A 16185-nucleotide genomic window follows, 5' to 3' on the forward strand; every position below is an offset into this window, starting at 1 on the left:
CATGCTCTGTCTCACTCTATCTCTCAAAAATAAATAAATGGGAAAAAAATTAAAAAAAAAAAAAGTTGAGATGTTCTGGCCCAGAAGCCACAAACCGAGTTATATAGTGTTTGGGGAATGAGTGATCACGGAGGGCTCCATGGAGAGGTGAAATTCAGGAGGCAGACAAGGTGGCAGGGGAAGACAGGAACAAAGGTGAGGGGAGATTCAGGCTGTGGACACATCGCAGAGGGCCCACAATCACAGCCGGCTGGTCAGAAGACTGAACGGAAAGTTGCCCGAAGAATCCCTGGAACGGCGGACAAGTCCTGGAGGTTTGGTTTGCACTTGGCTTGGTTTGGTGTTTGGATGATGGCTGTTGGTGCAGGGCACCGCCTGGCCAGCAGGTGAGCCACCAGAGCCCCTGCAGCAAAAGCAGGGGCTGAGGCGGTGCTGGCTGATGGCCGGTCCCCTGGAGAGACCAGAGGTTGCAGGACCCTGGAAGAGCAGCTTCACTGGGGACTGTTTTCTGGCCGCCGCAGAGCTCCTGCCCTTTGCCAGATGAGCGTTTGCAGCAGGTGGGGGCAGTGAAGGCCTTCATAAGGCAAACAATCCCAGCGTAAATATCCACCGTGGTGTGGGAGTAAATGCATGCCCAGGTGCTCAGGACTCCTGCCCTTACCTAAGCTAGTGATCCTCCTGTGTGGTGGACCCTCAGGGAGGAGGAAAAATTAAAGCCTATTAGAGGAATGACAAGTCACTGATAAACCTTGTGTATGTCTCTACATCAGAACCCTCACGATGGAGACTGGGGAGCAGAGTTAATTCCCAAGCCCAGAGTTTTGGGTGGCCATTAGGTTTCGTGTCCACTTGCTTGGAGCCCAGTGATATCCAACCCCCAAAGAGGAAAGGACTGTCGTGCAGAACCAGGACATTCAAGGGAGGCTTCAGTCACAGCTGGATCTAGGTGTTCAAATGGTGTTACTGTAGCTCTACTTCCTTGTTCACTAGACATTAGCTTTGTTTTTACACAAGGATGGGTCCTGGCATAACCACAGAGAAGAGAGCAGCCAGTCTCTCCCGGTGTCTATGCTGTCGCTAAAGGGACCTTGCACTGGCTTGGTCATCTCATTTCTCTGACTCCTCAGGAAACAAGGCAGGTGAGAATTCTATAAAGTCAACTGAGCTCTGAACCTGTTAGTTCTTAGGACTGCTCTTATGATGCTCTCTAGATCACAGCCCACTGATGTGAATTATCTCATCACATCACTGTTCTCCATGTGGTTTAGCAATGCACTCTGGGCATGGATGGGGACCAGGGAGGTATTTGTCCCCAGGTTCTGTCCCCTTCTGTCCCTCTCCAGGAAACTGTCCCTTTCCTGTATTCTCATTGCTCCAAATTGTAAATGAAGAAACAGCCACTCGAAAAAGACACTTGAGCTTATTAAATGAATGAACAATTAATTTCCCCATGGTCTGAGGGAACCATTCACTAAATGGTTGGGGCAAAAAGCTAAAGAAATTTACAAGCCCAGTTGTGGTGTGAGAAAAAAAATTATTGCCGTCTCTTTCAGAAGGAAAAACCAGGGAATCAGAAACGTGGAGTTTCACCTTTGAGACTAAAAGCCAGCTTTCACCACTAAATCAGCAAGTTGGCTGGCTGTGTTAAACAAATAAAATGTATTTGAAATACATTTTCCCTCTCAACTTTGAACTTACTGTTTTGTAACTTTCTGCTACACAAAGAGAAGGAAAAAAGTCCTCCTTGTACCTGAAAATGGTGAGTTCCTACATCTCGGCTTTGTTGGTGACAGAACGAAGATGGTAAGTCCCACTCACCGAAGGCCAGGCTGTGGCATGCCACAGGCACAATGGAAGGCCCCTCTTCCAGTAAGGGGACACCCCTTCATCAGATTCCTTGAAGTCTGGAAACTAGAGCTGGTGAATTGCAGGCTTGCTTCAAGGAGAATTTCAGGAGCAACCTCAAAGTGACAGGTTTTGCAGAAGGGAAATCTAATTTTGGGGTAGTTCGGAGCCTGGAAGATCCCTCCACAGGACAGGGGGATGCTGCCGGGTTCCAGACTACCCCTCCCTATGCCTGGCCCCGGCAAGTTGCTGGGTTAGGGAGCCGGTGCCTGAGCCCCTTTATGTGAGTACTGTGAGGGACAGGCCAGCAGACCAGCACTGGTGCATCGTGAAGTCCCCATGCAGCATGACCACTAATCTGGAAGTGAGGTCTTTGGGTGGAAATCACAGTTATGGACTGCAAGTATGTGTCCCCCTAAATGCATATGTAGAAACTCATAACCCCCAATCTGATGTAACTAGGAGGTGGGGTTTGGAGGAGGTGATTATTAAGTCCCCAGAGCAAATGGGATTAGGGTTCCCAGAGAGCCCCCCTGCCCCTCCACCATGTGAGGCTACAATGAAAAGATGGCCGTCTATAAACCAGGAAGCAGGCTCTCTTCAGAACCAACCACACTGGTGCCCTGTTCCAGCCTCCAGAACTGTGAGAGCTATGTTTCTGTGGTTTAAAGCCCCCCCACCCCCAGTCTATGATAATTCGCTATAACAGCTCACCTAAGACAGCTAGGGTTACCCCTATCTATTCTTATCTTTTTTCCCAATGATAAAAACAAACCATCTTTGTTAGGAAAAAGTGTAAAACTTATAGGCATTTATTCAGAACCCCTATAGGTGCCTGGGTAGCCCAGTGGGTTGAGTGTTTGGCTCTTGATTTTGGCTCAAGTCATGATCTCACTGTAGTGAGATCGAGCCCCACATTGGGCTCTGAGCTGGACATGGAGCCTGCCTGAGATTCTCTCTCTCCCTCTCCCTCTGCCCCTGCCCTGCTCACGCATATGCACACATACTCTCTCTCTCTCTCTCTCTCTCTCTCAAAAAAAAAAAAAAAAAAAAAGCCCTTATAATATCCACCTCTTCTCCAGTCACAGACATGAGCTTTGGTAAATTTGATATATACTCCTCAAGAATCTTTTCTATGCACATACAAATACATCACAGACAGATATGTCCATTTAAGAATCTAGACTTGAGGATGGTACATTTAATTTTATGTGTTTTTTACCACAATAATAATAATTTTAAAAAAAGAGATCAGGTCAGTTGTAAAGACACTACATTTTCTTGCCAAACAAAACAAAAGAACGGATCTGTTATAACATAACATTTGCTGAAGACAGATCATGTGCTTTCTGTGGATTTATTCATTTAAACAGCAGGATCCTACCGGCTCTGCTTTAGCCCAGGCAGTCACAGCTCAGTGCCACAGGCTGCAGGATTAAACAACAGAACTCCATTCTCCCACAGCTCTGGAGGCTGGGGGTCCAAGTCAAGGCACCAGCAGGGCTGGGTGCTCGTGAGGGCTCCCTCTGCTGACGGCCACCTTCTGGGCCTCGAGATCTCTGCTTTGTTCCAACACGCTGGGGGATCAGAGCGGATAGAGCTCAAGAGAGTCTAAACACAAGCATTGCTGGTCTCACCTTGTGAAGGCACTAATCCCATCATGGGGCCTCACCCTCATGACCTCCTCTACCCCTAATCACCTCCCAAAGGCCCACCTCTGAATACCAGCCCTTTGAGGGTGAATGTGGCATGGTAAATAACCAGGGAGGACACAGCTAGCCCGTAGCAGGCTCCATGTTGTCACCATTCCTGTCCTAGAGATGCGGAAGTAAGGTACAGAGAGTCAAAGCTCCCCCCACCGAAAAGCCCCAGGGTGTGCAGAGGGGCGGGGCTCACCTGGGAACCCGGCTCCCTGCCACACTGAGCCTCTGGGCTCATCATCTCTTTGGTCTCTCCCTGACTGTCAGCTCCCACAGGTCTTCCGTGTCGCCACGTGTCCATCTGCACTGTTCACTGAGACCGGATCACAGCCAGGCTTGGTTTCCAGCCAAGTGTCCCGTATTTCTATATTCATGGAGATAGCCTCCCCCCCACCATCCCCACCACCGCCACCCTGTTAAAAAGAGTGTGATAGCCAGCATCCTTGTAGATCTGACTCTGCACGCGTGTTTGTTTTTCTGGGAGATAAATTTTTAGCAGCAGAATTGCTGGGTCCAAAGGATTCGGAAGTCTGAAATTCAAGGTTTCTTGCTCACTTGTCCTTGGAAGGGGAAGAGCCACTCTTGTGTGAGCACATGTTTCCTGAGGCCGGGCCCTGCTCCAAGCGTCATCTCTGTTTTTAGTCTTTGCCAAGCTGATGAGACCCAAGGGGACACGGAGACCTTGGTGTTTTCTTTGACATTTCTCACGTGGTGGTCGAGACTGAGCGTGTTTTCATGTTTCTTGGCTATTACACTTCTGGAAACTGCCAATTACTGAGCTCTGCTCTTGGATGTGTCTTCTTTTTAAAACTGGGCTGCAAGATCTCTTTGTATATTAAGAGGAATACAACGTGGTGCAAATATTTTCTTCTGCCATGATAGAAATGATTTATAATGTGCACTGCTCAATATGGTAGCCACCGACCCTGTGTGGCTATGAAGCCTTTGAATTGTGGCAAGAGTAAATGCACTGAATTTTTTATTGATTTAATTGTATTTAGTTGCAATTTAAATAGCCACGTGACTAGGGGGAAATTTTTTGTTTGACTTCTGATTTGCTGCCCATAGCTTTTCTTGTTTTTTCTAAAGTTTATTTATTTTGAAAGAGAGAATGAGAGAGCATGAGCAGGGGAGAGGCGAAGAGAGGATCCCAACCATGTTTCGCACTGTCAACATGGAGCCCAATGCCAGGCTTGATGCTATGAACTGCAAGATCATGGCCTGAGCCAAAAGCAAAGAGTTGGACGCTTAACTGACTGAGCCACCCAGGTGCCCTTTTTATTCTTTTAAAGTCAGTTCATGAGGCATGCTTTAGCCACATTTACTTTTATGTTGTCATATTTATCTGTTTTCCTTCATTGCTTTTGAGTTTTGTGGCACATTTAAAAAGTCCTTCCCTGTCCCAAAATTATGAAAATATTTACTCATATTCTCCTCTAGTACTTATATGATTGAATTTTTCAGATTAAAATTTTTGTTTCATTTGGAATGTATTTCAGCCAAAGATTGCACTGGGGCACAACTCTCCACCAAGGGGCTGATCAGCTGTCCCAACGTCACTTATTAAAGAGTCTATCTTTCCTTTGTCCATCTGAACTGTCACATTTATCATGATGTCTGTGAATGTGTGTGTATAGATTGAGATAAAGCAAACATGGAGAAAAGTTGGCATAGCAATTGTTGAATCAAGACAGTATATAGATCATTACCCTATTCTGACGTTTCTGTATGCCTAAAAATTTTCATAATAAAACTGTGTTTAAAATATCTAAAAGAGGCCATATATAAGTGAAATCATGTGGTATTTCTTTCTCTGACTTATTTCACTTAGCACGATACCCTCTGGGTCCATCCATGTTGTTGTGAATGGCAAGATCACATTCTTTTTTATGGCTGAGTAATATTCCATACCGTGTGTGTTTGTGTGTGTGTATGAGTGTGTGTGTACACACCACATCTTTATCTATTCATCTACTGATGGGCATTTAGGTTATCTCTACTATCTTGGCTATTGCAAATAATGGTCCTGAAAAGCACAGCATAGGAAACATAGTCAATAGTCAATAATGTAGGGTGACAGATAACTACAATTATCAAGATGAGCACTGAGTGACTTTTAGACTCATCGAATCATTATGTTGTACACCCAATACCATTACAACATTGTATGTCAACTGTATTTCAATTAAAAAAGAAAATCTAAAAGAGGGGCACCTGGGTGGCTCAGTTGGTTAAGCGTCCAGCTCTTGATTTAGGCTCAGGTCATGATCTTGGGGTTCGTGGGTCTGAGCTCTGCATTGGGCTCTGTGCTGGCAGCTCAGCCTGGAGCCTGCTTCAGATTCTGTGTCTCCCTCTCACTCCGCACCTCCCCTGATCATGCTCTGTCTCTCTCAAAAATAAACATTAAAAAAAATTAAAAACTAAATAAATAAATGTGAGGATAGAGATGAAGTCCCCACTTTCAAGATGAGTGATAAGCAACAGGTAATTTAACTTCCTGCATAGGAGCCAGGGTGCAGCCAGGAAGGCTGAGCCAAGCCCGGCGCTGGGACCCCAAGGAGAAGGGGTAGGATTCGGACAATGGACATGGACAAAGAAGAAGGCCGAAGAGCTACAGTGTAGAAAGCTGCTCTGGCTCGAGTGGAATGCAGGTTGGAGAGGCCAGCCTGCCGTCCCACGTTGCAGCAAGAGCAGTGCGCTGGCATGTGGGGCTGTGGAGGCGCCCCGGGGGATACGGATGGAGCCACGGCATCAGGGCTGCTGGTGGCCGTGCAAGCAGGAGAGGCCGGCCCTTGCAGGAATGGGTGTTTGTGGGCGCAGCTCACCTCTCGCTGTGGGAGCAAGGGCCACACATCACTCGCCTTGGCCTCTCCCATCAGATCACGCAAGGGCTCCTGCACGTGGTCAGCGGTGTTGGTTAAACCAAAGTCATTTGCCCTGAGTACCATGGTCGTTTATCTCCTCAGGAAGCCCAGAATGTAGAGAAGGCAGAAAAGAAGGTGAAGAGAAGAAGAAGAGGGAGAAGGAGGGGGCGGGGGAGGTGAGGAATGAGGAGGGAAGGAAGGAAAGAAGGACAGAAGGAAGGAAAGGAGGAGGAAGAGAGGCCAAGACCCAGACCCAGAAGGTCAGAGTCCCTGCCTGGTCAGGGTAGGACTCTGTCCTCATGAACCCCTGCTCCCTTCCCAGCGGGGCTGGCGACAACTCTTTCTTTCCAGTGCATTTCAAACTTGGAAATCGTTCAGTAGGTAACAAGTCTGGAGTTTTTACCGTTTGCTTCCTAATTGCAAGGCTCATGAGAACAGTAGCAGTTGCCATCTGTACAGTATTCATCATCCTGCCGCAATGGGGGAAAATGAGTAATTTTAGCATAAAATGTAGAACTGCCATGAAATTCAAATTGCAGTAAGTTGACAAGAATTATAATGTTTGCAGAAAAGCTCATCTAGGAGGCGAAAGTCATCATGTGGAAAGCAGCAGCCTGGCCGCCTGAGAAAGATGGCTGCTGTCACGGCGGGATGGGCCAGGCCCTCTGGCCCCGGCCAGGCGCAGGTTGACCATTCTGCCCAGGGTGGACCGGACCAAGGCTGCTTCGTCATTTTTCCTGCACCCTCTTGCTCTTGAATATAAAATAAGGTGGAGAAAATGGGGAGGTGGGGCAGCACCTCTGTAAATAAAAAAGTTATGATTCCACAGATTATCAGCTGAGTAGGCAGAATTCTTGCCAAATCAGTTATGCACCGGAAGGGAGGTTTCTCTCGCCTTCTGGAAACAGGATTGTGTTCTTAAAGGGGTCACCAGTAACATCCCTAGTCATTCCACAAACAAGGAGCCTGGGCCCTCAGCCTGTGATCTGGTCATAGGTCCAGGGAGATGGATGGATCACCTGGCAGCTGGAGGAAAGGAACCTTCCTGTGGGTCCCAGTTGTTGGCATCGCTGCAAAGGCAAGTGGGAAATGCGACTACCCATTTACAACCTGACAACTTTCCTAAACACTCATTTTGGCTTTAATGACTTTAAGTCCCTCCTTGCCGTCCAAAGCTAAAACCATTTAGGCTCTAAATTCTTCGTGCAAAGGCTGAGCGTGTGCGGATTGTTTATGCTGCCCTCTCTTTACGTGGCAGAGGGCCCAGATCCTCCCGTCCATCACAGACTCCAGAATGAGCCCCTTCCTGCAGTCTGTGGACCCAGTGGTGCCTAGAGTTAACACGTGGTCATTTTCACAAAGGCTGGCTGGTCTTGCGTGACTTTCCCTCAAATACTGCAGTGGAGCTGGAAGGTGACTTCGCGACCCCTGTCCACACGGACTCTCCAGATTCTTCTGCAGTCCCAGCAGCCCTCCTCAATGCAGGCTGTGTGGCTTTGCAGGGCAAGAAGCCATACACACTGGTGTCCTTCCGTCTAAAGCCAAGCCAGAGTAGCTTTAGGCTGGGTGAGCCCATCCCCGTTTGCTAATTTCCTCAAGTTATAGTTTCAGTGCTGCCAAGGGTCACCAGGAAATGAGCACTGACATTCCAACCTGCCCTTGAGCTCTGGGTGGAACTGGCAGTTAGGTTTTACTGGGAGGGGTTTTGTCTAGAGTCTGTTGCCATGTGTCGGCCGGGCACGTGCTATGCACGCCCTTCTGTGTTGAGCTGCTCTCAGCTGCGTTCCGGACCATTCTCCAGGGTGATGCCTGCCGAGAGACTCCGCTTTGGGGAAATCAGTGTATATGTCAGGACGGACTCACTGCTGCAGCAAAGAGCCCCAGCGAGCTGTATAATCACTGCTCTGTCCCAGGGCGGGTGTGCTATACGGGTAAAAGCAGGGAGGACCATGTGGGAGGCCTTCCCTGGGCTGGGCAGGGAGTGTGGCACATTCAGGGTGGCAAAGGTCACTGAGAGTGAGAGAGAGGAGGAGGGTGTCTGGCTGAGTGCCAGGGCCAAGAAGTGCCAGAACCCTGGGAGAAAGGCATCCTCTGCCACGCTGCGAACTGGTAACCACTGGGGAATTTCTCTGAAGGCCAAAGAGCTAGAACCTTCCTGAACTGTCACCCACGCTTCCTGATACTAGCACAGTCCTGGGGATTTCGAGTGTTATCTCCTGAGACAAAATGCACTTTGTGCTTCCTCCAAATCCTAACCAAGATGATTGAGAAGAAATTTGTGCATAAGAAACGGGAGCGCACTTGAAAAAGGAACCTAAGTGCGACTTAGTGATTCAGTTTCAGGCAGTTTTCAAGACAATGGCCACAACCCTTCGTTAACCATATTTGCCCCAGAGCAGGGGAACATTCCCAGCCTTGCTGTCAACTTTTTTTTTTTTTTTTACAAATAGTCTATTGTCAAATTTGTTTCCACATAACAGTCAGTGCTCATCCCCACGAGTGCCCTCCTCTATGCCCATCCCCCCTCCCCCCTCCATCCATCAGTCCTCAGTTCTTGCTGTCAACTTCTGACCCTGCAGGTCATGGCCTTGAACTTCCGGGGAGACATTCATAAAGACACTTTTGAGGGGCACTGCCTGTTTGTTTCTGGGGGTTGAGGCCGGCCCGTGCGGAAAGCTGGTCTGGCCTTGTTGGTTTCAATCTGCTCTCAGTACTGCGCTCTGTCCCCAGTGTCCACACACAGGCCAGGGGAGAAAGGCTGACTTCTGAGGGGAGAACGGACCAGTATCCTGGACGCCCACGTGGATGCTTCCCAGCGTCTGTGCTGTCACAAATGTGTCAGATTAACAGTTGCCACAACTGGGGGGGTGGGGGTGGGGCAGGTTCCTGAGGTCTGATACAAACTTGAACCACGTTTACTCAAATATTCAAAAATGAAGGGGGGAGAAACTTTGTCCCCAGGGGCAGAGGCAAGAAGGCAGGGGTGGGAGGGAGGCCAAGGCTTCTCGGGGCACTGTCCTGTTTGGGGAACCTCCATTCGCACATCCACCCTCCTCTCTGCGTCGCTCGGGACGAACACAGTGAAACCCTGGACTGTTGCATTACGCTGTGAAGTAACAGTCTGCTAAGAAAGTCGATTTTGACTTAAATCACTCGGCTTCAAGGATTTCTGAAACCCTACAGCTGCCCACTCATGACTATTTCCGTTCGGCGAGCACCAAGAACCGGGCCTGAAGATAAGCTTTGTCTTCCGCCGGACTCACCCTCACCTTCAGGTTGTCCTCGTACAACATGGAAGGGACTCAATCTTCCGGATGCTCTGGGGAATCCATGTGCTTCAAAGTCCCCTCCACGAAGCCCCACCACTAGCTGACGGTACCCTCTGCCCTGATTTGAGGCTTGTTTCTGCCACGTAAGCCAGCTGCCAGGCACCGAAGGGTTTTAAGTGTGAATACTGTGCTTTTCTTTCCAACATGCGTATCTTATTAACATATCAGTTCGTCTGTTTTTACGCTTTCCTTCCACCTCAGTTTCTCAGAAAAAAAAATATTACATATATATATATATATATATATATATATATACACACACACACCTGTTAGGTTTTTAAATCCGCTTGCCTAGGAGGACCTCTGTGGATGAAGGGTATTGTCGTGATCTCAAAAATTGTGACTTCAAACTTTGTATAAATACCCAAACACCAAGCCCCCCACTTGTGTGTGCACTTCCCACGCGAAGCACAGAGAAGGGCAGCGCCGTGTGGGGCACGTGTACATTCCATTAGTGCCACTTGTCGAGGGCACCAAGTGAAAACTGGCTTGCATCCCCCCTTTCTGGCACCCTTCCTGCAGGAAAAATGTGGTAACAGAACTCAATTTTTAGCAAAGTTCATAGGTATGTGGTTTCTAAGACAACTGGAAACACAGCTCCCTCAGAAAAGCCCAACCTGCAAAGGGAGAGCGGAGACCGAGGGCTCAGGACAGAGGACAGTTACACACTTTTCGGGGCTCGGTGGCGCCAACCCCCAGTGCAGCTGAGTGCTGCCCCGCGGCCCGGAGGAGGCTCTACGGAGCGGCCGAAATTAAAGGCAATTTGTAAAGCTGCGGTTCCCTACAAAATAGGATCAGAACAAGTTTAATGTATACGTTCTTCGTAAATTCTGAAAACACTAAACTTTCTACACCCTGAATAAGTGTCCCTTCACTGTCAAGTGGTTTGACAGGAAAGCACAGCGTAAAGTTAAAAATGCCATCGACTGAGCTTACTTTCACCATGACCAAATTTATTGAGATGACAACATGGTTCTGTCAGTTTGCATATTACAGTGGGTTCTCCCAGCTCTCTATCTGGGGAAGCTGGTTAGGGAACCTGAGGGACAGAGTGCTGCGAGTCTTCCTCTGTGACCCACCTTGGGACACCTCTGTGCCCAGTCACTTCTACAAAAATGGGAGTCAGCTTCCTAGCCAGCAAGCGATCTTCAAGCTGCCTGTCAAGGGAAACGACAAACCCTGGGTTCCCCATTTGCCTGCATCTGCTGCCACATCCTTCCTGGCCAACCGCATCTCCATCCAGGCCAGAGCCACTGCACCGAGACCCACGTCCCCTCACCTGGATCCCCACCTGTGTGACGCCTGATACGTGCTATGCCGAGGGAAAATGCACTAAGTCAGAAGGAGAAGGAACTGGCTCACGTAGTGGACATTCATTTGATTTTCTAGCAGAATGTTAGACATATGGCAAAGGGCAAAAACAGCCTTCTGGCACCAGAACCCGACCCTCTGAGTCATCTCAGTGTATGATGCTCAGTGATACAGGAAGGTGGTCTGAGGGACACCACGCCCTTACTCCTATAAACATGATAAAGCTCCAGGTACATAAACCTTGCCTGACATTCATGCACTAAGGAAAAGGCAGGCAGGCAGGTACAAACAACAGACGTGTGAAATTCTGTTCCTGTCACTAGCTGATATATATGGAAACCCGCAGTCTTGTTTAGGCCTTGTGTATGTGGTCTGCGTTCACAATAGGGACACATTTAAAACAAAAAAGACCAGTACACCTGAACAGCTAATTTAACATTGTGTGCCAAATATACTTCAATTAAAATAAAAGAGAACAGATTAAATGGCATGTAGATCTCACACTACGTATAAAATTAAAACAAAATGGATCACAGACATAGATGTAAAACCTAAAGCTAACGAACACTTCTGAAACAGAAAACTCTTCATGCTGTGGATTAGGCAAAGATTTCTTAGATAAGACACTAAAAGCCTGATCTACAAAAGAAATAAACTGGACTTTGTCAAAATCAGTAACTATGCTCCTCAAAAGACATTATTAAGAAAACGAACCGAGAAAATATTGGCAAACACATCTCATAATGAATCTGCAGGAAGATTATGTAAAGAACTTTTTTTAAAAACTTTTTTTAATATTTTTTCAAGTTTTATATATTTCTAGGAGAGAGAGAGACAGCGTGAGCAGGGGAGGGTCAGAGAGAGAGGGAGTCACAGACTGAAACAGGCTCCAGGCTCTGAGCTGGCAGTCAGCACAGAGCCAGACACGGGGCTCAAACCCACGAACCGCGAGATCATGACCTAAGCGAAAGTCGGACGCTTAACCGACTAAGCCACCCAGGCGCCCCGATTATGTAAAGAACTCTTGAGGCGCTTGGCTGACTCAAATGGGTTGAGCACCCGGCTCTTGGTCTCAGCTCGGGTCATCACCTCATGGTTCGTGAGTTCAGGCCCTGCATCGGGCTCTGCACTGATGACAAGCAGCCGGCTTGGGATTGTCTCCTCCTCTCTAAGCCTCACCTGCTGGTGCACAACTCTCAAAACAATAAGGAAACAAGGCAATTTACTAAAATGAGATAAAATGCAAATAGATACCTCATCAAAGAAAAGCATGGCAGATAAATAAAAAGATGCTCAACATCACGAGTCATCAGGGAAGCTCAAATGAAACCCATGAGGAGACTGCCCATTAGAGTGGCTAAACACAAATATTGGTAACAGCAACTGCTGCTGAGGACGTGGAGGCAGCGGACCCTCGAAGGTGGCCGATGCGCGACAGTACAGGGCTCCTGCGGGCAGGATGGCGGTTTCTTGTGATGTTCACAAGATAGGAATCAGTGATCCCACGCCTAGATGTGTGACAATTTATGTTCACACAAAGACCTATATGCAAAAGTTCGTAGCAGCTTTATTCATAATCTCTAAACCTGGAAACAGCTCCAAAGTTCACCCAGGGATGTGTGCACTCACATCAGCAACGACGACTCAGCAACAACAAAGAACTACTAATGTTTGCAACTTCATAAATGGATCTCAAATGCTTTATGCTGAGTTAAAGAAGCCAGACTCAAAGGCTATATACTGCAGGATCCACTTATGGAACACCCTCAAAAAGGAGAAACCATAGGGCAGAAATCATTGCTTGCCAGGGGCTGGAGAAGTGGGGGGGGCGGGGGGGCGCGGTAATAATGTGCGTTGGTACAATGGGGGAGAAACAATGGACTTCTGGAGGATCATGAAACTGTTTGATGTATTAACTGTAATAATTGTTATGAAACTATGTCAAATTTTGGAGAACTATACATTAAAATGGATACTTTTACTGTAACATAAAAAAGATGAAATAAAATAGACCAAATCTACACAGATGTGCACTTTCTAGCAACAACCTCTATGTCAATACGGGTGGTGGTTAAATAAATATAGCAATCATGATGGAATATTTATAGCCATTAAAAATCATTTTCTACCCCCAAATGTTACAACATTAAGAAAATGTCCATGTTATGTTTTTGGGAAAAAGCAGGACACAAAGCTATATACAAATGGGTCTTAAGGGACACAAATGCACACACAAATATTGTATATTTACAGATGCAGTGGAAGCACCGCCAAGAACTCTACAGTGAGCCTCCTTCTCCCCTTCCTCTGTTTCGAGGTTTCAGTGACAGGCACTGCTTACCCATCGGGACGCCCAGGCCTCGGATCGCACTCTGCAGACACCTCACCTGGTATGGCAGGAGGTGACCAGGTGATGTGCACCAGTGTGCAGGACTTTACACAGGATTATAAAGTTGCATGAAACTAGAAATCATGGGGAAACAGACCAAACCAGCACTTTATTTTAAAAAGTTTTATTCTGCAGATTTAGAAATTTGAGATTTTTTTTAATAACTGCAAAAGAAATTCAGTCACACCTAATGAATGATTAACAGAATGTAGTGGTGTATTATCTAAACAGAAATCGTGCTGATGTGCCATAATAAATTGTCTATTAGTAAAAAAATACACTTTAGGGCACAGCATGGTATCACAAATTACAGTCAGGATACTTTGCAAGAATTTAATCAAACTAGAGAATTCTGAGTAACTGTATCTTTTTAAATGCAGCATTTTTAAAAATGTAACAACTCTGTGCATTCTTTTTTTCTTAAAAAAAATGACCTTGTAGGTGTCATAGAAATGCTGCTTTATTGCTGCAGAGGTCAAAGTTCAAGGCTCAAGAGGTACAGGAGAGAAATACAAAGGTAGCCTTAAGAAACTCGGTTCTGTTTATGTATAAAAAAGGTAAAGTTTATAAAAGTTAATTTACAAACCAAGAACAAAAGTGGTATGCACGCATTATGTACAAGCATCCTTAAAACATCAAAATTTTCAAATGCATAGCCAAAAAGAACAGAAAACCACCACTGCCCCTTGGAGGAAGAAAATAAAATCCCCAATCACACCATTATTTTCTTCTGGGTGACTATACATTTCTGAAACCAACAAATCCACAATTTACTCAATCTTTTTCATGATACAGTATCTAGATGTGCACAAAAGCCATAAAAACTTAGTAATCCATAGAGAGAATGATCTAAGAATTAAAAACATGAGGGTAAGGCATTCCTGCTGGTTAGTATGTCTGTGGTGATATGGTTAATTTATAGATCCAAAGAAGCCACAGAACCAGTCTCACATGCTTTGGTGTCCTTCCCTAAAAAAATGTGTTTTCATATACAGTAAGTAACTGTCTTCACTTGACGCCCCCCACCCCCTGCCAAAAAGAGCTATAAACTCCCCTTGCTGTACATTTCTGTTAAATCTACTACATTGGCTTATATGGTTCCAGGTACATTTTTTAAATGTGTGCATATTACCTCATGCATAATAAAATAAAATGAGTATGCTAGGCCAGGGCCATAATAAAGTTTGAAACAGTGTACTCTGGAAAGAATAGAACTCAAATGCACCCCATTACTGGCTGGTGTTTTAACGGAAATCAATACGTGAAGTTAAGCAGTGACCATAAAAAAGTACAAAAATCATTACAGAGCAAACCATCTTTGACCCTCCAGCCAATACCAATAGCTTTTCAATCACAAACACATAGTCTGCAGCATGTGTTCTGACCACGGTGCAGGGGCATGCTCACTAATCTTCATCTGTTCAAACAGAATGCTTAATACTAACAAATTGCAGTATTGATTCTAAGAAAAGTATAATACTTGATAGAGTGCTTCCATTTAGATTTAGTAAGTTTAACCCAGTTTCACATTATTTAATCAAGTTCCTATATTTTAAGAATTAAAAGTGGTCAATCAGGACAGAAACACAGTTTGCTCCAACAAGGTAATTTGGATCTCCAGGAAGACACTTGTTTTGCCAGGTTTTAGGATCACCTATGAGAGAAAAAGAAGTTCATGTCAACTGAGGTTGGTTAAAGGGCCAGCCCTAATGGTCTGCAGTCATGGGGCAATCATAAACACGTATACTCCCACACAACCACCTTCTCGTTCTTCAGCAGATGCACTTGTATCAAAGCTCTATGTGCTATATTCTAATGAAGACCCACTGGCTGCTAAGGAGTCATTAGAATCATAATCCTTATTAGAATCCAAAGTGGTTTCAGATTTCTCCTTTATTCTTTATGTTTTCAAGTCCATGCCTTTTCAAACAATGAATAAAACTTGGGGCAACCAAATATGCCTGGGGTAGTTCCAGTGCCCAGGTCCACAGAACTATTAACAGCACTTCTTAAAGTTAGGACCCATTTGAATTGAGTATGAGAATATACTTCTCACACTCAACTACAGACCAATGAATGAATGCCTGAAAATTCTGCAGAATTTGGTTCCTTCTGAAAGGAAGACCCTTCCTTCCCTTTACCCTCCCGCCCCCCCAAATCAGCAAGTCTGGACCAAGAACTTCTCAGTCCTAAACTTGGCTGTACAACAAAACCATTCACGGAGCTTTGAAAATTCACTGACTATTGAGTCTGAAGCAGGGCTTGGGTATTTTCATTTTTAACAAGCTCTTGTTGATTTGAGATCTGCAGCTGAAGCTAAGAGCCCCAGTAGTGGACAACAAGTGTGAAGAAGGCTGGGATGACGGTATGTCTCTGTGGTATCCAAGGTTAGGGATACTTGAAGCTACTGACTTTTGCTTCCCTTACACAATAGTTCTTAACCGAGAGTGATTCCGCGGGACAATGTCTGTGGACAGTTTTGCCTGTCACGACTGCCATCTGGTGAGCAGAGGCCAGGGATGCTGCTACACAGCACAGTATGCACAGGACAGCCCGTATGAACAAAGAATTCTCATCTGGCCACAATGTCCACATTATGCCAAGGTTGAGAGACCCTGCATACAGTGAAATGGTCTCTGAGTCAGGATCGGCTCAGCAGTTTAAAACCGAGTTATCTAACTTCACAGATCTCTATGGGCTTGTGCAGTACTGAAGAGAACAGACTGCTCAGGCATGAGGTAGAGTGA

The 16185-nt window shown here is 46.1% G+C and overlaps 1 protein-coding gene across 6 annotated transcripts in view; it reads right to left on the reverse strand.

Annotated features, from left to right (window-relative positions):
- Positions 1-13546: 13546 nt before the first annotated feature.
- The window catches only part of TJP1 (tight junction protein 1), a 101436-nt gene continuing 98797 nt past the window's right edge, over positions 13547-16185 (reverse strand). For all 6 annotated transcript variants that reach the window (XM_039235047.1, XM_039235046.1, XM_039235045.1 and 3 more), the window contains one exon: positions 13547-15092. In XM_039235047.1, coding sequence (XP_039090978.1) covers positions 14998-15092 — 95 coding nt within the window. In that variant the 3' untranslated portion in view covers positions 13547-14997. The remainder of the gene's footprint in view (positions 15093-16185) is intronic.

The sequence above is a fragment of the Hyaena hyaena genome, unplaced genomic scaffold, assembly GCF_003009895.1.
Source record: "Hyaena hyaena isolate Hyena2069 unplaced genomic scaffold, ASM300989v1 scaffold_95, whole genome shotgun sequence".
Classification (NCBI taxonomy): Eukaryota; Metazoa; Chordata; class Mammalia; order Carnivora; family Hyaenidae; genus Hyaena; species Hyaena hyaena.